Source organism: Pogona vitticeps, chromosome 6 (genome assembly GCF_051106095.1).
Source record: "Pogona vitticeps strain Pit_001003342236 chromosome 6, PviZW2.1, whole genome shotgun sequence".
In the NCBI taxonomy this organism is placed as follows: domain Eukaryota; kingdom Metazoa; phylum Chordata; class Lepidosauria; order Squamata; family Agamidae; genus Pogona; species Pogona vitticeps.
Window position 1 is genome coordinate 114,808,145 of NC_135788.1, and position 22,741 is coordinate 114,830,885.

Consider the following 22,741-nt stretch of genomic DNA (forward strand, 5'->3'; position numbering starts at 1 on the left):
GGGGGAGGGAAAGGTTTGCTTTTAATAGAAACTTAGACTTGGGGCTTGGTACACCCAGCATCTTAAAAAGCAGAGACATCACCTTGCCAACAAAAGTCCGAATAGTCAAAGCTAGGGTTTTTCCTGTAGTGATGTATGGAAGTGAGAGCTGGACCATAAAAAAAGCTGACCGCCGAAGAATTGATGCCTTTGAATTGTGGTGCTGGAGGAGGCTCTTGAGAATACCCTGGACTGCAAGGAGAACAAACCTATCAGTTCTAAAGGAAATCAACCCTGGTTGCTCACTGGAAGGACAGATCCTGATGCTGAGGCTCCAGTACTTTGGCCATCTCATGAGAAGAGAAGACTCCCTGGAAAAGACCCTGATGTTGGGAAAGTGTGAAGGCAAGAGAAGGGGACGACTGAGGATGAGATGGTTGGACAGTGTCACTGAAGCAACCAACATGAATCTGACCCAACTCCGGGAGGCAGTGGAAGATAGGAGGGCCTGGCATGTGCTGGTCCATGGGGTCACGAAGAGTCGGACATGACTAAACGACTAAACGAACGAACGAACACACCCCCTCCCAATGATCAGAGAGTGACAACATCTTTTTCAAAAGACTCATTTTCTTGTCAGGACCACAGGACCAAAAGGATGAGTGGCACCAGTAGAGATAGTTAGGGCTGTATTGTTGTTATTATTATAATTAGTTTTATTTATATGCCACATTTCTCCCAACAGGGGACCCAAAGCAGCTCACAACATTAAAATTCGCACAATTTAAAAACGCAGTAAGTTAAATATTAAAAGTTAAATTAAACAATAGATGATTTAAAAATTAAAATTAAAAGATTAAAACATTAAAGCATGGAAAGATTATAATTATTTGCCGAAATGGGGTTCAGGGATTCAGTTGTAATTGTTAAAAGCCTGCCTGAAGAGATGGGTCTTTAGCTTTTTTTCGGAAGGATAACAGGGAAGGGGTCATCCTGATCTCCCTGAGGGAGAGCGTTCCATAGCCTGGGAGCTGCCACAGAGAAGGCCCTCTCCCGTGTCCACATCAGCTGTGCTTGTGCTGACAATGGGAATGAGACGAGGGTCTCCTCTGCTGATCTTAATTGCCAAGAAGGTGCATACAGGGAGATATGATCCTTCAGGTAGCCCGGATCCAAGCCGTATAGGTCTGTATGGTTTAGACCTGTGAACAAATATTCTGCTGGAGGTTCCATGAACATCAGCTGGAGCTGTTATGCTAGATCTGAAATCTAGAAGCTGATCTCTTGATTGCCTTTAATCAAGGAACGTGAACATCAAAGAAAACATGCATGGTGGTTGTTGACTATCTAACTTTTGTTCCCCTGCAGGGCAAAGAATGGGAAATGTGACTCACACAGTTGTGGAAGAGTTCGTCATACAGGGGCTGTCACAGATCTGGGAAGTACAGTTATTTCTCTGTGCCCTTCTCCTGCTCTTCTACATCATCATCTTGCCGAGCAACATCCTCATCATTGTAACAATTTGGAATAGTCCTCACCTTCAGTCCCCTATGTTCTTCTTCTTGGCCAACCTGGCCTTGCTTGACATCTGCTACAGCTGTGTCACTCCTCCAAAGCTGATGTTCAATGCCTTCTCAGGCTACAGAACCATCTCCTATGTGAATTGCATCACACAACTTTTCTTCATCCATTTTCTGGGTGGCGCCGAGATGTTCCTTCTCTTTGCCATGGCAATTGACCGGTATATCGCTATCTGTCACCCATTGCGTTATGGCACAGTTGTGACCAGGGTGGTATGCTGGGCTCTGGTGGTCAGTGCATGGACAGGAGGGTTCATACACTCCATCCTCCAAGTCAGTCTCATCATTCTGCTCCCTTTCTGTGGTCCCAATGAGTTGGACAACTTCTTCTGTGACATCAACCAGATCATCAGGTTGGCTTGTACCAACACCTATGCTCTACAGTACTTCATGTTTGTGAACAGTGGCTTGGTCATTACTGCATGTTTCATCCTTCTCCTCCTGTCATACAGTGCACTGCTAATGAAGATAAGGATGGGCTCTGGTCCAGGGAAAAGCAAAGCATCCTCCACATGTATCACCCACATTATCATCACCTGCATCATGTTTGTTCCAGCCATCTACCTCTATTGCCAACCCTTCGTGGACTTCTCGTTTGACAAAGTGGTGGGCCTTTTCCACACCATGGTCTTCCCCTTAACAAACCCCATGATCTACACACTGAGGAACAAAGAGATCAAAGTTGCCATCTGGAAACTACTGAAGAAATATGCCATCTAGATAGATGAGTCAAGGAACACTGGGATAGGCGAATGAAGGTGTGGTTTAATGGTTGTTGTGGGTTTTTCAGGTTCTTTGGATGTGTTCTGAAGGTTGTTCTTCCTGACGTTTCGCCAGTCTCTGTGGCCGGCATCTTCAGAGGACTGGAGTAGGAACCCACAACAACCATTAGATCCCGGCCGTGACAGCCTTCACAAATACATTGAAGGTGTGGTTTGTTTATTCGTAACCAGTCCCTATAGTGTATTGTGTAGCACCATGTCAACTCACTGTATTGTTGCAACAGACATCTCTAATATTCTGCCCCTAAGCCTTTTACAAGAAAATCAGCCAGACTATTCTTTGCTTTGATTTCACAGACTATAATTCTGCAAGGATACAAATACAAGGAAGGCCTTAGGAATGAACCTCAACAGATGGGAGACCTTGACATCTTAGCATTCAGCCTGGAGGCAGGCGGTGCATCATGGCCTCTCCCATTTTGAAGAGACGCTTGTCCAGCAGGCTGAAGCAAAGAGGCAGTCCCAAAACCAGCAAAATCAGGGAGCTGGACAGGGGACAGATTGTATTTGTCTTCAGTGTGGAAGGGATTGTCACTCTTGAATTGGCCTTCTCAGCCACACTAGACACTGTTTCAGGCCATCCATACAGAACATGGTACCATAGTCTCTCAAGACTGAAGGATGCCTAATCTAGAAAATTCTGCAAATTCTTTAATATCTGTGTAACAGTTGTGCAGTCTTGAATTTCAGTTTGAAAACAGCTAAGACATGTTAAATTTGTTCTTTCTTTATATGGCTTTGCCTTTCTGGAGAGTTGGAAGACTGGATCCTTTTAACTGGCTGGGTAGCTCGGTGAGTTACCTGGCTAGAGCCAGAGGTTGGGAGTTCAATTCACAATTTCCATGTGGCTTGTGTGTCTCATATGTGTTGAATCAATAAACCTGTGCCCAGTGTCCAAGAACTGCTTCCTTAGAAGCATGCCCGTGTTCATTTTTTAAAATTTCTTTATTTCTAGTCTGTTTGCTGTATTTATATTTCTGTATTGGATAGGAAATTTGCTATATAGGGTTCATGTATATATTATTACACAGATGTCAAATCATGGGTTTAGTGAGACACATGAGTGCAGAAAGAAACCACACATCACACCCTGTGCTTCTAAACCTATTGGTCTAACAGTGACTTATCAACATGATAACAGATTAGTCAGTGAAAAAATTCATGCCACTCAGGGAAGAAAAGGTATGATCGCCTTTGAGGAGTCAAATTTGCTCCTCTGCTGCAGGAGAGAGGAGCCAGTCCTTTGTATGGGTAATGCTTCAACAATAATAACCCCTCGTTGGACTCAGGGGCCTCTGACTGTGAGTTATGCATGTTTCTTTTGTCCTGTTTTATCATGCTGGTCGCGTCCCCCTAGCGTCCCTTGTTTGTTCTCCACAAACACAGGCCCACCCTCAGGATGCGTCACCTCTTTTTATGCTGCCGCCAGTGGATCTCGTCCACAATATACCAAATATATCTCAGACTTGTGTTGCCAACACAAGAAGGTTTTATTGATCATTTAGTTAGTATGTAAATCACAGATGTAAATCACAGTTGTTGAGGATCATTCATTAAATTGGATTTGATTACACGTTTACTTGTATGTGTTTTTATTCACAATTCACAGTAAATGCATTCACGAAGGCTTTCACGGACGGGATCTAATGGTTGTTGTGGGTTTTTCGGGCTCTTTGGCCGTGTTCTGAAGGTTGTTCTTCCTAACATTTTGCCAGTCTTTGTGGCCGGCATCTTCAGAAGATGCCAGCCACAGAGACTGGCAAAACATTAAGAAGAACAACCTTCAGAACATGGCCAAAGAGCCAAAAAAAACCCATAACAACTAATTCACAGTAACCTCTTTAACAATATTCTTTAATCATCTATCTATTCTCTATTGCTTTTATCTCTTTCCTATTCTCTATAACACTCCAACTTTCCAATCTGTCTTAACTCTCTCAATTCAATGTCCTAACTCTTTCTCTTCCATTCTCTATCTATCTTCTTCTTCTCTCTAACTGCCTGTCACTCTAATTCTGCCTGTCCTGTCCTATCATAAGGTCCTGCACTTGAGCTCCATATGATGGACAGGAGTGACATGGGCACTCCACCACAATGCTATAGCATCTAATAAACCTTCTAAGGCTCTAGCAACTCTCTGTGTCCATTGTGACTCAAAGAATGGAAGCTCATTGGGGTTCTGGCTAGTCAAAAAGTGGCAAAGAATACAATTTAACCTTTCTTTCAAGGAGATCATGTAATGGACATGGTCCTATTCCTGGTTTTCATCCTCATAACAACCCTATGAGATAGTTTAGACTGAAGGATGAAAGTGGCAGAAGATCATACAGTGGAGATTTGAGCCAAGGGTAATCCGCCATCCTTGTCCAATGCACCAACCATTAAATGATACTGTTTTGTGTTTCTTGGTCTACAAAGAATTGCATCAGACTACAGTTCAAATCAAGGCCAGCTCTTTGCCTCCCCTCCCACCCTAGAGACCATCTGTACTCTCTTTGCGACACTCTCTGTTGACATCTTAATGAGTCCCCATAGGAATGGCGGATGTGATGTCTCTCTGGGGCCTTTCCTTGTTATGGCCTCCAACCGTGGAAGATGAAAAGGTATATTGTCCACCAGGTAGCCCTGGGTAGCGGTTAGACAGCTGTACTGGGAATCAGAAGAACTATATTAAGGCCCCCACTGAGCCATACAAATCACCCGTGAATTCAACCCAATGAACAGTGTGCCCCTCCCTTCCTTTCTTCATTTACAGTTTGTACATTCATTTTTCCCTCTGATCCTGCAGTTTGTACATTCATTTTGCCCTCTGATCCTGCAGAACTAGCACCTCTATACCAGTCACAGGCAGAAGCTGATGCTAAAGCCAAACACAGCATGGTGATGCCAAACATCAGAAGCAATTGCTCCAGAAATCTTTAACGAACGTCTATAAGAGTTTTCAGGTAGGAGAGAGTTTGAGACAAATTGAGACCCTGTTACTTTTCATTGTTGTACTTTTTTTTTTTAAAAAAAAGAAGCAGTTACAAGTCTTTTGGTTTCTACCCAAAAGAAGACAGGTCTGTTATGTTCTTCTTTTTTTTAAAAAAACCCCAATTCTTGTGAGACCTGTGACGTATGGCAGATTAATGTATAGCTAGGGTTGCCAGAGACATGGGTACCAAAAGGAGGACATGGAAAGACAAAAAAGAGAACAGAGAGGGACGTATTGAATGTTTCATTTGAATTGTTCCAGATTAAATCCGCAATCAATACGATTTTATTACAATAGCTGCCAATAAATTTCTCTTAGGGAACTGACCAAGAAACAGTCATATTAAAAAATAAAAATAAATTCAATGGAGGCTTTTTTTTTCAAAACTTCCTTCCACCTCTCCCCCGTACAAAATTATAACATAAAATATACAAAAGCCTGACATTTTAAAGGTTTTTATCTTTGCCTGCCGGACAGAAGACATTAGGCTAAAAAGGAGGACATGTCCTCCTTTTGCCTGACGTCTGGCAACCCTACGTATAGCCCAAACCCTACATTTTCACAGTGTAAAGTGGAAGATTTGGGCGGTCATAAGAGAGCAGGAATTGTTAGCGATTTAATTTGTTATGGGGGAGATGGAGTGGCATCCGTCAGACGCACGCCTCACATGCCCAAATGCTTCAGTTACCTTTGAGTACTAAGCATTGTGACTTACTTGCTTGGCAGTTTGCCTCCAGCAGCAAAATGTCTTCACGCAGCCTTCCAGCAATTTCTCTCTGCCATCTGTACCTTTCCGAAGCCATGGCCGCATATAAATAGCTTGTACGCTTTGGGTTGGCTTGACTACTAATACACTAAAGTCAAGGGTAATGGAAAAACTCGCTAACTGTTAGAGCAGTATGACGATGGACATGATGACCTTGTGAGGTGGTGAGTGCTCAAATGCAGGAGGCATTCAAGACGATTTAGACAACCATCTGTCAGATCCGCTTTGACTTGTATTCCTGCATTGAGCAAGGGGTAGAACTCGATGGCCTTATAGGCTCCTTCCAATTCCATTATTTTATTATTCTATGGATACTCAGACTTCTCCACATCTCTAGATTTACCCATCCTTAGTTGTCAAGGAAGAAGGACGCATAGTTCTGTGGTAAAGCATGTTTCTGGTTCAGCTTTTAGCCTCTCCACTTAAGGCTCTCTCTGAGCCTGAAGAGTTGCTCCCATTATGGGCTGGCAATCGTGAGATGAAGGGACAAATAACCTGCCTTCCACATATGGCTGCATTATATCAGAGATATAATAAGCAATTTTGATTACCGAGGTTTTGCCGTCCTGTTGGATAAGCGAGAGTCCATGAGTTTGGAGTCCGCCAGGACATGACAGAGGAAGAAATTCCTGGGTTGAAGCAGAATGCTGGGATTCCCAGTGTGGTGTAGTGCAGTGGTCCCCAACCTTGGGCCTCCAGATGTTCTTGGACTACAGCTCCCAGAATCCTTCACCACCACCTCTGCTGGCCAGGATTTCTGGGAGTTGAAGTCCAAGAGCATCTGGAGGCCCAAGGTTGGGGACCACTGGTGTAGTGGATAGAGTGATGGACTAGGACTCTGGAGAACAGGGTTCGAATTCCCGCTTGGCTATGGAAACTCGCTGGGCGAGTGGGGCTGGTAAAATCATTCCTTAAAAATCTCATTTACCTTGAAAGCCCTGTTAGGCTCAAATAAGTCAGTTCTGACTTGAAAGCACAGAAAACACACACACACACACACACAAGCATAATGGTCATATTTGTTCTCTTGTTTTGTGTTGCCTCCTACGAGAGGAGAAGCAATCAAAGGTATACCTACTCAGGACGGATAGCTTCACACCTATCCAACAGTGAATTTTTGTGCCCTCTAAATTTAAGGGCTGTGGGTCATAACCTCAGTCACCCTCATTTCAGTTATCTGTGCACCCTCATTTCCTGCTATTTGTGCAGCCTCTTGAAGTCAGGAGTTTGCAGAACAGCTCTCTTGCTCTGATCTAGCTGGTCAGTCACGGTCAACATACCTAGTTCATGTTCCCCCAAGGACTCCTGCTCAGAATTAGAGAAGCTAAACAAAAAGCTTGCTGGATAGCTCAATGGTTTAGGTCTCTGACCGCAGAGCCAAAGGTTGGGGGTTTGATTCCCCGCTGGGCCTCCTGCAAGGAGAGCCACTTTGGCTGGCCTTGGGCAAGCCACACAGTCCAAGAGTGTCCCCAGAAGAAGGGAACAGTAAAACACTTCTGCCTATTCTCCACCTGAAAAACCTTGAAATAGGTTTCAAGGTCATAGGTTTGTTTACTGTATTGTCCACACATATGCGTGGCTTAGCAAAAGGAGGGAGAAAGGATCAAAGCAATTCCAAGACTGCACAGTCATTTTGATCCCTTTCCCCCTTATACAGCCACGGGATTGCTTTGATCCTTCCCCCCTTCTTTTGCTAAGCCCCATGGGACTTAGCAAGCAGAGGGGAAAGCAGGGATCAAAGCGATCCTGCAGCACTTTGATCCCTGCTTTTCTTTTGCTAAGGCTTGGCAAGTGGAGGGGAAAGCAGGGATCAAAGCCCTGCAGGATCGTTTTGATCCCTGCTTTCCCCTCCACTTTTTTCTCCTCAGCTTACTTCCATGTATAAGACAACCCTCAATTTTTAGTCTAAAGATTTTAGACAAAAGTATAGTCTTATAAGCAGAAAAATATGGTATTTTTATTTTTCACTGTAGCTACTTTTGTGCTCCCTTATGTTTGTTGCAGGAAGACATTGTTGCAGGATGATTCAAGGGAATGATTCCATGGTGAAAGAATTCGTACTTCTCGGTCTCTCACAAGCACAAGAGACCCAACACTTCCTATTCTTTGTTTTCCTTCTTGTCTATTCTCTGATCCTGCCTGCCAACATCCTCATCATTGTGACCATACGGAATGACCCCCGATTGGGTTCCCCCATGTATTTCTTCTTAGCTAACCTTGCTTTCCTAGACATCTGCTACTGTTCTGTCACCCCACCCAAGATGCTGGCCAATATCTTCTCCAGCCACAACACCATCTCCTACAAGGGTTGCATGTCCCAGATCTTCTTCCTCCATTTTCTGGGAGGATCGGAAGTCTTCCTCCTGATTAATATGGCAATTGATCGCTATGTGGCCATTTGCCATCCTTTACGCTATGCCAGTGTGGTGAGCCGGCCAGTCTGTGGTGCCATGGTGGTGGGATCATGGTGCGCAGGGTTTGTCCATTCCATCATCCAAGTTGCCCTCATTGTTCCACTCCCTTTCTGTGGCCCCAATAAGCTGGACAATTTCTTCTGTGATGTCACACAAATCATCAAATTGGCCTGCATTAATACCCATGCTCTAGAACTCTTCATGTTTGTCAACAGTGGCATTTCCACAATCATCATATTTCTCCTCCTCCTCATCTCCTACATGATCCTTCTGGCCAAGGTAAGGACAGGATCTGCTGAAGATAAAAGCAAAGCTACATCCACGTGCATAACCCACATCATTATTGTCATCATCATGTTTGGTCCTGCCATCTACATCTACTGTCATCCTTTCCGGGATTTGCCTTTCAACAAGGTGATGGCTGTTTTCCATACCGTAGTATTCCCCTTGATGAATCCCATGATCTACACACTGAGGAACAAGGAGATTAAACATGCCATGAAGAGGTTGATGGGTAAACATAGACCTCTGGCTTGGCCAGTCCTACTATTTAAGGGACGTGGTGGCACTGCGGGTTAAACCTGTGCTGTAAGGTCTGTAGATCTACTGCTGTAAGATCGAATCCACGCGACAGAGTAAGCGCCCATCGCTTGTCTCAATTCCTGCCAACCTAGCGGTTCGAAAGCATGCAAATGCGAGTAGATAAATAGGGACCACCTCGGTGGGAAGGTGTCTAAGTCGCACTGGCCATGTGACTACAGAAGATTGTCTTCAGACAAACGCTGGCTCTATGGCTTGGAAACGGGGATGAGCACCGTGCCCTAGAGTCGGACACAACTGGACAAATTGTCAAGGGGGACCTTTACCATTTACTATTTAAAAAAAATCTAAGAAATCTACTTATATTGTCTGGCCAGCAGAATACAACCTTCTCTTCTTGAGCCCCTACATTCAGTTTTTGACATGATAGATGCCCAGTGAGGGAACATGCCCTCCGAGTCCTGATAAGCATTTTGGTAAGTGGTTTTATCCCATTCTGTCCTCAATCCCAGGAAGATTTCAGTACAAGATATTAAAGAAAGACCACAGTGGATGCATTGTGCTTGTTTGAGGACAGGAAGGGCCCTAGCATTAGGCAGAGTGGAGTAACTGTCTTAGGTGGCAGATATGAGGGATCAACAGGGGTTCATTTCCCCTGCTCTCAAAATGACTTTACAATCTGTTGACCAAGTCCACGCAGAATAAGGAAAACTTCTCAATGATCTCTCCAGAACTGTTAACTTTCTCTCTCTCAATGGCAAGTCATCAATGTGCACACAAGATTATGCTACTTTATGCAAGATATTATTTCCTTCTGAGCTTTTCTCGGCTAAGCTGGCTCTTCATCACTAGGATCTGAGTCAATGTTAGGGTAAATAAAGCTGCAAATTGTGCATAACACTACTTTATTATTTCGAAGGCTGTTCCTTTAGAGAAAAAAGAGAATCTGTCGTGTTTGATTCAGTTTCAAGTGTTGTTGCTCATTCTGGAGCTCTTGGCTTAGAGCAAGTGAGGAATCTGATTTAATAAATATGAAGTCCTTTAGAAGATGTGCTTAAGCAAAAATTCCCCTGTTTGATGGGTCATTCTGGGGATAGGCATCTACACATCGCCAGAAAGGATGTAGGAGGGCAACAATCTGTATGAAGATGCATTGGCAAATGTACATGTGCAGATGAAAAACTGGAAATGACTTTTAAATATATTAATTATGTATTTCACTCGTGTGCCTGTGTGAAGGGGCTGTGCGGGTGGGTGTCCAGGGGGAAGTGCATGCGGGGTGTGTGTGGAAGATCTGTCTCCACAGCCCATTCCAGCTAAGGCCAGACTGGGTTTTGGGGACCCCTGTTTTAAAGGGTCACCGTAAGGTGAAATCAACTTGATGGCACATAATTATTAGATACATATATTTAGATGGAACAAAACCCAACATATACACACACATTACTGCTGTAAGAAAGCCAACCTGGTCTGGTAGCAACTAGAGTAAAATTCAAGGATAAAATAACAAAGCCTTTTCATGACCTTGGCTGCTTAGTCCCACTAGAGATGTCTCAAAATAGCAGGTCATTCCACAAATTTATTTATTTTAGCCAGTCACACATACTATGTTTTCTTCACTAAAAAGTATCCATAGCATCGTCTCTGGCACCCTCTAGTGGCTGGTTCATGTGAAAACAGTTTTTTTCTTTTAATATTTTCAGAACGTGGATAAATGAAACTGTGGATACTGATCCTATGGATACGGGGGAGGGGGGTCCTTCTGTATTTAAAAGCTATAAAAGTAAGTATACAAATACTTAAAAAGATAAAACAAATACCACACTAAAAATAGCAAACAAAATCAACACTAAAAACACATTCGAAGCAACAAGGCACAACGCTCCATTCAAAAGCCCCTCTCAGACGGCCAATTACTCAGGGAAAGCCTGCCTGAAGAGAAAGGTCTTTGCCTGCTTGCGGAAGGACAGCAAAGATGGGGCCAATCTGGCCTCCAGTGGGAGGGAGTTCCAGAGTCTGAGAGGAGCAATAAAGAAAGCTCTCTCCCATGTCCCCACCAAGTGCGTCCGTGAGGGTGATGGGACCAAGAGAAAGGTCTCTCCTGATTATTTTAACACTTGAGCAGGCTCATTAAGGGAGATGCAATCCTTCCAATAACTTGAACCCGAGCCATTTGAGGCTTTGTAGGTTTGAACCAGCACATTGAATTGATCCTAGAAACGGATTGGCAGCCGGCGGAGCTCTGTTAGCAGGGGTGGTGCGGAATCGGTAGGTGATCCCCGTGACCAGCCCCCGTTAGCAATCTGGCAGCTGCATTTTGGACCCACTGAAGTTTCCTGACACTTTCCATCAGCAGCCCCACACATTGCAGCATTCTAGCTGGGAGGTCAGTAAGGCATGGATCACTATGACCAGATGAACCTTCTCAAGAAATGGGTGCAGCTGGCACACTTGTCTCAATTGTGCAAAGGCATTCCTGGCCATCAATGAAACCTGGGCCTCCAAGCTCAGAGATGAACCCAGGATCACCCCCAAGCTGCACACCTCTATTTTCAGAGGGGGTGTAACCCCATCCAGCACAGACAGCAACCCTGTTCAAAGCACAGGGCAGAGGAAAGCCACTAATTGTGATGGTGTTTCTTTTTCTTCTTCTTCACCAACCCATCTCTTGGGCATGACCTCATTGATCATATTTATCAGCACCAATTTCTTAACAAGCTCCCTCAGTGTCAGTCTGGGCCAGCTTCCAGAATAACTACCAAGCAGATCCCATCCTCGATGCTCCTTCTGGATTGAGTGTTACGTGAAACAGCCTGTGAGAGGCTTTCTTCCATTTGTGTACTGAAAAGTAAGTAGCATTTCATTATCATTACACTCTTTTGTCCCACTGCTTTTTTCCCTCTTACTTTAGGTATGATTCTTCCAAACAAGCACCTTCTAGAGTCTAATCTGAACCCAGGTTTCTTAACAATCATGGCACGCCATTTCCCCAGCCCTCCTGACTTTACAGTTTCATAGTCTCCTGATTTTTGTCCTTCTGACAACTGTTCCAGACTTTTATGGTCAGTGTTGCACATTGACCGGGAAACACCTCCAGACAAGCTAAAGAGATTCCTGGGGATACACAAAGATCATGAAACTGACTGCTATAATGGGCACAGGACATAAAACATAAATTGTCGACTCTTGAGAGTGGAGCATTAATGCTTGCAAAAGGGGGAAAGATGAAGAAAAACTCTTTATTGTTGTGGTTGTCAGAAACCAACTGGCATTCTCATCCCACCTCTAATTTATCACTGGTTTTTGAGTCTTTTCAAACTTCCGCCATAAATTTCTATATTTTTTTCCTTGTTTTCCGTTCAGAATGCATGTAGTTTTGTCTGCATTTTTGTTACAGTAGACGTTTTAATGCTTTTCTCTTACTGCCTATGGACCTTTCTGCACATTTCCCAGATATATGCCTGGCTTTATGCACATTTTCCCATCACTGCGGCAGCTGTGCTTCATCCACGGCCCATTTTAGAAGATGCAGAAATCAACATGGCCATCACTCTCTAACTTCATAGCTATCAGCTTTGTGTCCAGCTGCACAATAAAATAAACCTGTGGGCCGATTAGCTTAACTCCAGGTGTGATCACACAGGCATAGATCTCTCCTTTCGGACTCCATTGTGTGCCATTTCCTGGTGATCACACAATGTACAGGCAATAACATGCCAACATGCCTATGTTGATGTTATTTATGCTATATGTTGTAACTTTGATTCCAACTTACAAATAACAGGCAGTACTGCTAGCCCTCAGTGTTGCAAGGCTGATGATTCTGATGTTGCAAAGTCAGAGGACCTCCCTTGGGTTTATGGTCCAAACTTTACATGTTGTCCTAAAGCCTGACCCAAGCACCCTTCAAATAGGACTCAGTACCATGGACAGCTCCTTCAGAGATCTAGCTAAAAGAGGATCAGGCTAAAACATGGAGCAGAGTTATCCCCCGGCCATAGCACTGAAATCACTAGACCTCATGTTCTGTGCTTTTTCAGCATCATGTGGAAAGGTGGCTTCCACAAAAGTTCTGCTGGCATGTCTGTTCATCACGTTACTTCTTATGTGGATGCCTCCTGCTCTCTGGCAAATGCTTTTTCCATAATTGCATTTCTCCCTCCGGCTCTCTGTCTTCACAATGGTGTTATAGAGAAGAGTTCTTAGAGTGAATATGCCAGAAAATTTTGAATAGTAGGAATGTCAGCATCATTGATCACCACCCTTCAGGGCTTGAAGTCTTGAAGACTAGCTACATTCTTCAAGGTCACTGAGCAATGAATTTTTCTTGACAAAAAAATATTGTTATGAGCAATTCCTGCTCTAATGCAATGTAATTCTAGACTCATTTTGTCCTGAACAGGCAATTAAGAACCATTAGCAAGACTAAAGACCCATTCTTGTGTATGAATGGACTTAATTTACCTATATATCATCTTTCCCCTTCAACTAGGACCCAAGGTGGCCTATAACACAGATTAAAAACAATCTCATTAAAATATAAATTATGAATATGAAAGTAGGATGGAACTCATAATAGTAATAAAATACAATTACATTTAAAGCACTTTAAAAATCTCTCAGTTAAAATACCCATGGTACTTTGCCTAGAAAGAAATAGGAAAGGAAATCAGCAGGAGTAAAACAGGGTTGCAGCCTTGTTGATTAGAAAGCTATTAATTCCAGAAAGCCTGGCTTGATGAAAAAGTCTTTGCTTTTAGGAAGGACAGCAAGGTGAGTTGGGTGCTATCCGAGTCTTGCACTTTACAAGGACTTCCAGAGCTTGGGAGTGGCCCCCGCGAAGGCTATGCTAATGGAAGGGACATTGTTGATGTGGAGCAATGGGCCTGCCTGCATTTGGGGATCTCCTATTGGCACCATGGCTGAGGGAGGTGTCGCCGTGATGGCCTTCTCTTACAAATTCATCCCAACATCACAGCACTGCTGTTTTCTGACAAAGAAAAAATAACTTCCAAGATGCTTTTCCCAGGAACAAGGAGCATGCAATCCACTCAACAGAATTTGTTCCTCAAGCTCTTGTACGAATTTACTTCCTTTGCAAAACTATGTTTTTTTACTACAGGGAAAAGCCCTTCCAGGATGGTGCAATCTCAAGGGAACCATTCTATGGTGCAAGAGTTTATCCTGCTCGGTATCTCCCAGGCCAGAGGGATCCAGCTTTTCCTCTTTGTCCTCTTCCTTCTCTTCTACTCTCTGGTCTTGCCGGGGAACATCTTCATCATCCTGACCATCTGGAGCAACCCCCGTCTCAACTCCCCCATGTACTTCTTCTTGGCCAACCTTGCTTTCCTGGACCTCTGCTACTGCTCCATCACTCCTCCCAAGATGCTGGCTGATGTCTTCTACAGCCGCAAGGCCATCTCCTACAAAGGCTGCATGGCACAAATCTTCTTCCTTCACTGGTTGGGGGGTTCTGAAACCTTCCTTCTGATCTCCATGGCCATTGATCGCTATGTGGCCATATGTCACCCCTTGCGGTACACTGCTATCATCACCAGAGTTGTCTGCTACCTTTTGGTCCTGGCCTCTTGGTTTCTCGGACTCCTGCACTCCATTATTCAAATAGTCCTTCTCATGCCACTCCCCTTCTGTGGTCCCAACACACTGGACAACTTCTTCTGTGACATCACCCAGATCATCAGGTTGGCTTGCATGGATACCTATGTCTTAGAGTTAATCATGTTTTTTACTAGCGGACTTTCCCTCTTGATATGCTTTGTTCTCCTTCTCATCTCCTATGGAGCCCTCTTGGTTAAGGTGAGGTCAGGCTCAGGGAAAGGCAAAAGCAAAGCTTCCTCCACATGCGTCACCCACATCATTGTCATCTTCATCATGTTTGGGCCGGCCATCTTCATCTACTGCCATCCCTTCCGGAACTTTGCCCTTGATAAGGCGGTGTCCGTTTTTCACACTGTGATTTTTCCCTTGATGAACCCCATGATTTACACACTAAGAAACAATGAGATCAAACATTCCATGTGGAAGTTGGTGGCCAAATACTGCAGGTTCAGGACGAAGAGGATTCAATGATAAAACTATTTAAAAAAATTAAAAAAAAAACTTTTCAGATGGATAACCATAAATGAATGGATATGGATCACGTAGGCGAGTTGAATAACTGGCTCATAAGTTGGGAGTTTGATTCTGTACAGTACTGTGTTCCACTGTATGGGAGAAGGAGCCAGCCTGTATTGCCCTGGGCAAGTGCCCCCTGTAGGAGGGAATGTTAAACCACCTCTGAGTACTCTAGACTTGAAAAAGCCAAGAAATGTTCACCATTAAGTCAGTATTTATTTGACCGTATGTGCTACATGTTGTTGTTCTCATTTTCCATCATATTTTGAGGGCAGGTTCCATATCTAAGAATTCTTCCATGTTCATAAAATTCAGTCACATTTTCAAATACCCACCAGATGTTATTGTGGTTTTGAAATGGATTATTTCTTAAAGTTTGGCTCAGAAAGAGATTAAATACTGAATAGTAAGCTGAATTAATTGACTAATTACATGTCATCAAGTTGATTCCCACCTCTACTAAACCTTTCCAGGGTTTTCTAGGCATATAAAGTACTCACAAGTATTTTCGAAGGCTTTCATGGCTGGGATCTGATGGTTGCTGTAGGTTTTTCAGGCTGAAGTAGTTGACCAGACCCTGCTTCTGGGGGTGATCTAGGATGGTCCAGCTTGCCCAAGGTTACACAGGTTGGCTTTTAACCCAGGAGGTAAAAGTCGGGAATCGAACTCCCAGCCTCCACAACAAATATTCCAGTTTATTTATTTATTTATTTATTTATTTATTTATTTATTTATTTATTTATTTATTCATTCATTCATTCATTCATTCATTCATTCATTTATTTATTTATTTATTTATTTATTTATTTATTTATTTATTTATTTATTTATTTATTTATTTATTTATTTATTTATTTATAATTGGATTTCTACCTCGCCCATCTAGACCAAAGGTCTACTCTCTTTTGATTGATTCCAGAGATTCCAGAAATGCAGGCTTGTCTCGCAGTACATGGAGCCTGATCCTTGCATTTTACAGTCAGTCAAACCAATTAGCGATCGGTCAAAAGATGCATCAGCAAAAAAATAAAAATAAAAATAAAAAATAAATAAATAAAACCCTGGCTGTTAACAAGACCAATAGGGAGTGCTTAATATTTTTTTATACTAGTGGCTTTGTATCGGCATCAGAGGGCAGCAAAGCACAAAGCATAACTGTGCCAGCATTTGAAAGCCTTCCTGGATCTCACCCAGCACACATGCACACATGCACAAACACACACACAAACACACACAGACACCCTCCTTTCCATTCTACGCTTTGGGAAAATTCTTTGCTTACACTGGAAATCTCCTTACATGAAAGTAAGCCATAGTGCTGTCAGTGGGACTTATTTCAGAGCAGGCATATATAGGATTGCAGCAGCATCAGTTTCCAAAAAAAAGGATACCTTTACTAAGTTCCTTAAACAATACCATGATTAGGAGAATTTAGAGATTTTTCAGGAGGTGACTCGCTAAAAGAGAGGAGGACTCAAACAACCCATTTCTCATGTTCCAGTTGTTTCCAGTACATTAGCTAAACAATCTTGTGAACAGCCCTGCGAGGTAGTCTGGTGTCTCCCCTCACCACTGCCAACTCCACCACACTGCATGATTAGCCAGAGTATCCTTTTGCCACCAGATCAGATTCGCAAGCCATCTAAGTTTTGCTAGAGCTTATCTGCAAGGCATGGAGATATTCGAAAGCATCCTGCTAGGAAGATCTGCAGTGGTTTCACAGGTAAAGACCAAAAAATTATTCCCTGCTCTCCTCCATCCTCTGGTTCCTGTTGAATTCAGCAGCGTGGGGGTCAACAAAGAAATACAAAAGCTGCAACTCATTGGTGTAGACCAGTGGTTCTTAACCTTGGGTTACTCAGGTGTTTTTGAACTGCAACTCCCAGAAAACCCAGCCAGCACAGCTGATGGGGAAGGCTTCTGGGAGTTGCAGTCCAAAAACACCTGAGTAACCCAAGGTTAAGAACTACTGGTGTAGACCAATGGTTCCCAAACTTGTCTCCCCAGATGTACTTGGAATACAACTCCCAGAAGCCCTTGCCAGCACAGCTGGTGGTGAAGGCTTCTGGGAGTTTTAGTCCAAGAACATCCGGGGACCCAAGGTTGCGATCCAATGTTGTAGACCAAATCTTAGACCCATCCTGTCTCCAATGCTGGACTGCCTTTGAAAAACTCACATGTCCCCATTATTTGCCCCCGCTGGTATTCAATAGAATACCTTTGAAGACAGAGGTTTCATCTACCAGTGGTGTCGAACTGTGACCCTCCAGATGTTCTTGGACTTCAACTCTCAGAAGCCTTCACCACCACCTCTGCTGGCCAGGATTTCTGGGAGTTGAAGGCCAAGAACATCTGGAGGGCCACAGTTCGACACCACTGCTCTACACGATCTTATATAATCAGAATTTGGGAGCATCTCTGATTTGGACAAGAGTTTCCATTCCAGCTAGTTGGCGGAGGGGTGGGGGAGTAGCTTTTTTCCAAGTGCTGATCATTCTTATTTATTTATTTATTTATTTATTTATTTATTTATTTATTTATTTATTTATTTATTTATTTATTTATTTATTTATTTATTCATTCATTCATTCATTCATTCATTCATTCATTCATTCATTCATTCATTTATTTATTTATTTATTTATTTATTCATTCATTCATTCATTCATTCATTCATTCATTCATTCATTCATTCATTCATTCATTCATTCATTTATTCATTTATTTAACTTATATGCCGCCCACAGTTCCCAAAGGTCTCTGGGCGGCTTACAACAAATACAGTACAACCGAAGACCTGGCTAACTAGGCAAGCCTTCCCCCATGTCACTTCCTGATTTTTATTTTACTTTCCACTCTCTGTCCTGATTTCTATCTTTCCATCTTGAATGTTAGCAATATTGCTGCTTAAATTGTTCCTTTTAATTATGGCTTTATGTTATTTTATTGTAAGCCGCCCAGAGCAGACGTCGTCTAAATAGGCGGGGCATAAATAAATAAATAAATAAAGAAAGAAAGAAAGAAAGAAAGAAAGAAAGAAAGAAATAAAGAAATAAAGAAATAAAGAAATAAAGAAATAAAGAAATAAAACAATTAAAATACAATTAGAATACAATTAAAATATATTTAAAACACTGTTAAAATACAATTAAAATTTTTCTAAATATTTTAGAACAATTGCCATCAGGACCCACAGTTGATATTATTTCAATTAAAAGCCTTCTGGAACAGGAAGGTTTTGACCTGACGCCGAAATTCTTGAAAGGCTCCCTTCTCATTGCAGTGGTCCAAACCCTGAACATCTTTTCTTGGCGGCTGATGGAACTGTCAGTGCCTCTCAAAGCTTCCCTCCTCCCTTGCGCCAGTCTCCGCCAGAGGGCAGCCAAGGTGACTCTCCGGGCTGTGTAACTCGACTCTCGGCGATGATGATCGTCATGAACCTCCAACCACTGTCCCCGCGGATCCTCCGGCTGTCTTTTTAGCAGAATGTTGCAGGCCAAAGATAGATCAGGGAAGGTCAAGGAAGGACAGGCAGGGAGAAAAACCTGGAGCTGGGACGTCTTCCAATCTTCTCCAGATTTTAAGGTCCACAGCCAGCAGTACGAAAACATGCTGCCCTCCGAGTGCCACTAGCTTCACCAGGATGTCCTGAAATCCAGAGTATTAAAACGTTACAGTGTAAGAATTTTGGGAACTGTAGTCCAGGAATATAACTTTTACATAAGAACATAAGAATACTAAGAAGAGCCCTGCTGGATCCGGCCAAAGGCCCATCTAGTCCAGCTTCCTGTATCTCACAGTGGACCCACCAGATACCTCTGGGAGCGCATGACAACTGGATACCTGTCTCCTGATCCCTCTCTCCGGCATCTGGCATTTGGAGGTCCCTTCCTTTGAAGCCTGGAGATGATACATCCCCATCATGGCTTGTCACCTGTAATGGACTTTTCCCTCCACAAATCTGTCCAATCCCCTTTTAAAGGCATCTAGGCCAGATGCCATCACCATGTCTTGTGGCAAGGAGTTCCACAGACTAACAGGTCCCTCCCAACTGTTATTCCATGATTCTATGAAGAATGCTGTGGCATTAAAAAAAAACACTAACATATTTTACTTGGCTTTAAGGTTTCATGGTCTGCAGCTGACTTCATCAGAAAGGTGTTCCACAGACTTAACAACATGCTGGGGAAATAAATATTTTCTTTGGTCTCTTCACGCTCTCCCAACACTCCACTGGAGTAGATGTCCCCTGGTTCTAGTATTGCTTGAGATGGAAAAGAGCTTCCCTGACCCACTTCGTCCATCCCCTGCGTAATTTTATCCCAGGCTCTGTTGAAAAGGCAGAGATAGTTGAGTCTCCATTGCAGGTGCTGGTCAAACTTACCTGTGTGGTTTAAGAGGTAAGTGTCTCGTGTTGCAGAGAGCTTGAAAAACTTTCTTTTCTGGACCAAAATGCAAGCAGCAGTTTTCAGCCCTGTGTAGTCCCAAACCAGAATTCTTCCAACATCTGGTGGTTAGGCGAGGGAGATTCAGGTATTAATGCTACTTGATGTATTACAGCCTTCCTCGAGGTGGGATATACCTAGTGTGGTGTAATGGATAGAGTGATGGAGGAGGCCTCGGGAGACCTGGGTTTGAATCTCTGCTGGGTTATGGAAACTCATGGGGGTCACTGATAAACTCACTCCTTAAATGCCTCACTTACTTTGAAATTCCTCTTGGAGTCGCTATAAGTTAGCTCCAACTTGATGGCACCATAACACATATCTCCAAACCGGTGCCCTTTCATTTTTTGGGACTACAACTCCCACCGTTCCCAGCCAGTATGGGAGCTGTAGTCAAATACATCTGAAGGATATCAACTTGGCTAATCCCTTATCCTGAAGCACACACCCATCAAACTCAATGATGGCTTCCCACATTATGAGATTTTCCAAAGAAATAGCCACATTAGGGTGCAACTGTGAAATTATTCTGGATTGAATCAAGTCAACCAGGGTCACCTGAAAGTGAGAACATTTTGAATGACCCTTGCATCCACACACAAGGACCAAGTCTTTTTTTGGGACCTGAAGCCACACCGCATTGAGCCCATTTCCCCCTTTTAGCTATCATGCCCCACATTGTCTCGTGTGTCCTCTGTGAGAGGAGGGGAAAGCTAGATATTCTTTTGTTGTCGATAGCGTTGTTGTTAAGAGACGTATCACTGCATTGGCTTGCCACTCAAGTGACATAGCGCTGCGCTGCTAGGGAAAACACTTGCCGGTGCCACTTTGCTTCAGTACTGGCAATCGTCCATGTAGGAAATCAGGCTGAAATGGAGCGATCTTACCTGTGCTAAGGAACCAGTAGCCCCTGCTAGTGATCCAAAAACAGTCTCTTTCAGCATGCTGGCAAAAGGAAAGGAGAATAAGAAAATATAAGAGAAAGGTTTTGCTCTCTCTTCTCCTCCCCTCCCCCTCTCCACTTCATTATTGTAACCATGTATGGGGTTGTAAAGCTGCAGGAGGAGTGGATACCCGAAAGTCTTGCAAAATTTTTTCCCTCTCCTTGGTTCGGTCATCCGTGCCTCAGTTTCCCCATACAGACCCAGAGGGGAACAGATGTATTCACGGCCCTTGAGCTGGCTGGAGGTTGACAGAACCAGTTTCAAGGCACACAGGAAAGAGCAACGTTTGAGACGGGACGCGTGAAGCCTTGGCCACTGGGTTTCAGCCAGCAGGAAAAACCAGTTGGGCTAGTAACCAAAGTCCAACTGCAGAGTCCTGCTGTTAGCTTTCCCTCCCTCAACGAAAAATACAAGGCCAGTTTGCTTTTCTGGCTCCGCAGCCAGCTGGCTAAACAAATGACGCCTGCTTCTTGGGAGGACAGTGATGACAAACCTAGACAGCCTCTTAAAAAGCAGAGACATCACCTTGCCGACAAAGATCCACATGGTCAAAGCTATAGTTTTTCCAGTAGCGATGTATGGAAGTGAGAGCTGGACCATAAAGAAGGCTGACCGCCAAAGAATTGATGCTTTTGAATTGTGGTGCTGGAGGAGACTCTTGAGAGTCCTCTAGACCACTGGTTCTTAACCTTGGGTTACTCAGGAGTTTTGGACTGCAACTCCCAGAAGCCTTCACCACCAGCTGTCCTGACTGGAGTTTCTGGGAGTTGCAGTTCAAAAGCATCTGAGTAACAAAGGTTAAGAACCACTGCTCTAGACTGCAAGGAGAACAAACCTATCCATTCTGAAGGAAATCAACCCTGAGTGCTCACTGGAAGGACAGATCCTGAAGCTGAGGCTCCAATACTTTGGCCATCTCATGAGAAGAGAAGACTCCTTGAAAAAGACCCTGATGTTGGGAAAGAGTGAGGGCAAGAAGAGAAGGGGACAACAGAGGATGAGATGGTTGGACAGTGTCAAACGTGAATTTGACCCAACTCCGGGAGGCAGTGGAGGACAGGAGGGCCTGGCATGCTCTGGTCCATGGGGTCACAAAGAGTCGGACATGACTTAAAGATTAAACAACAACAACCCATCAGTATTGCTTCAATTTGTAGCAACGGCTTTGCAGATCTGACAGATTTTGGATGGAGTCATCAATTTATCCAAGGATGCCTTGATAGACTGGTCCATGACCTGATGAGAGGGCTCACCTCCAAAATTTCAGGCTGGAAATGCCCTCCCAACTATATGCTTCTTCAGTGTTGATGGCTAAGGATGATGGGATGTGCAGTCCCGTCACATCTGGAGGATGGCCAGCATTGAAGGATGCTGCGATCACCTGTCTGGGCATAATCCTCATTGAAATCAGTGGGGTCCCAGACTAGATTAGAACAGAGTTTTTAAAAATGATGGACATATTTATTGATCTTTTTTACAGGTTGTTTTGTGTTACTTTTAAAAGGCTTATTTATTAGCTCTTCCTTCAGGAAGCTTGAAGTGGTTTCCCATCAGCCTCTGGCACTTACGAAGCCAAGATCCACTTAGGATTAACACCATGACAGCATCATATCCCTGAGGGCCCCTTTGTATAGCTGTATCGATTCAATTATGCTTTCAATTGCCCTGCATCATACATTAATGCCTTGCATTGCAGCCTCTTTTATTTTTGTATTGAGTCTACCCATTTTTAGCATCATAGTTATCATGGTCTGGGGCATGAACTGGGCAAAGGAAGGTTGGATGGCATACAGAGAGGTGGCCCTTTTCCACTGCAGGCGCTGTTGTGGATTTGCACTCCGTTGATTGAAGAACAGTAAGAAAACCTCCCTGCATGTTCCTTTAAAAAAAAAAAAAGCATTGCAAGTAGAAAGTTTCCAGCCTGTTCCTGAGATGCTAGTTTTCTACTTGCAAAGAGTTGCAGTCCCCCCCCCCTTTTAAGGGAAGGAAGAATTCCAAAAACATAGAACTGCTGGGTAGTTTAGTGGTTTAGGTCTCTGGCTGCAGAGACAGAGGTTGGGAGTTCGATACCCCAATGTGCCTCCATTACAGGGGCTGGCTTTAATGATCCAAAGGGCTCCGTTTCCAGTTTTGCAGTTCTAAAATGATAATGATGATGATGTTGATGATGATGATGATGACA

At 43.6% G+C, this 22,741-nt stretch overlaps 3 protein-coding genes across 3 annotated transcripts; all 3 read left to right on the plus strand.

Annotated features, from left to right (window-relative positions):
- Positions 1 to 877: 877 nt before the first annotated feature.
- On the plus strand, positions 878 to 5,989 carry LOC110091384 (olfactory receptor 4N5-like). The gene has a single exon (XM_078378262.1). The coding sequence runs from the start codon at positions 1,356 to 1,358 to the stop codon at positions 2,277 to 2,279; it is 924 nt and encodes a 307-aa protein (XP_078234388.1). The 5' UTR covers positions 878 to 1,355; the 3' UTR covers positions 2,280 to 5,989.
- A 1,727-nt stretch (positions 5,990 to 7,716) lies between these two features.
- Positions 7,717 to 9,074, plus strand: LOC110091385 (olfactory receptor 4N2-like). Its single transcript, XM_073003701.2, has one exon. The coding sequence runs from the start codon at positions 8,073 to 8,075 to the stop codon at positions 9,072 to 9,074; it is 1,002 nt and encodes a 333-aa protein (XP_072859802.2). The 5' UTR covers positions 7,717 to 8,072.
- A 1,295-nt stretch (positions 9,075 to 10,369) lies between these two features.
- LOC110091386 (olfactory receptor 4N2-like) lies at positions 10,370 to 18,029 on the plus strand. Its single transcript, XM_078378432.1, has one exon. The coding sequence runs from the start codon at positions 14,052 to 14,054 to the stop codon at positions 15,123 to 15,125; it is 1,074 nt and encodes a 357-aa protein (XP_078234558.1). The 5' UTR covers positions 10,370 to 14,051; the 3' UTR covers positions 15,126 to 18,029.
- Positions 18,030 to 22,741: the final 4,712 nt, after the last annotated feature.

Coding starts and splice junctions, on each gene's coding strand:
- LOC110091385 (XM_073003701.2), top strand. CDS start 8,073: ATGTTTGTTGCAGGAAGACATTGTTGCAGGATGATTCAAGGGAATGAT.
- LOC110091386 (XM_078378432.1), top strand. CDS start 14,052: ATGCTTTTCCCAGGAACAAGGAGCATGCAATCCACTCAACAGAATTTG.
- LOC110091384 (XM_078378262.1), top strand. CDS start 1,356: ATGGGAAATGTGACTCACACAGTTGTGGAAGAGTTCGTCATACAGGGG.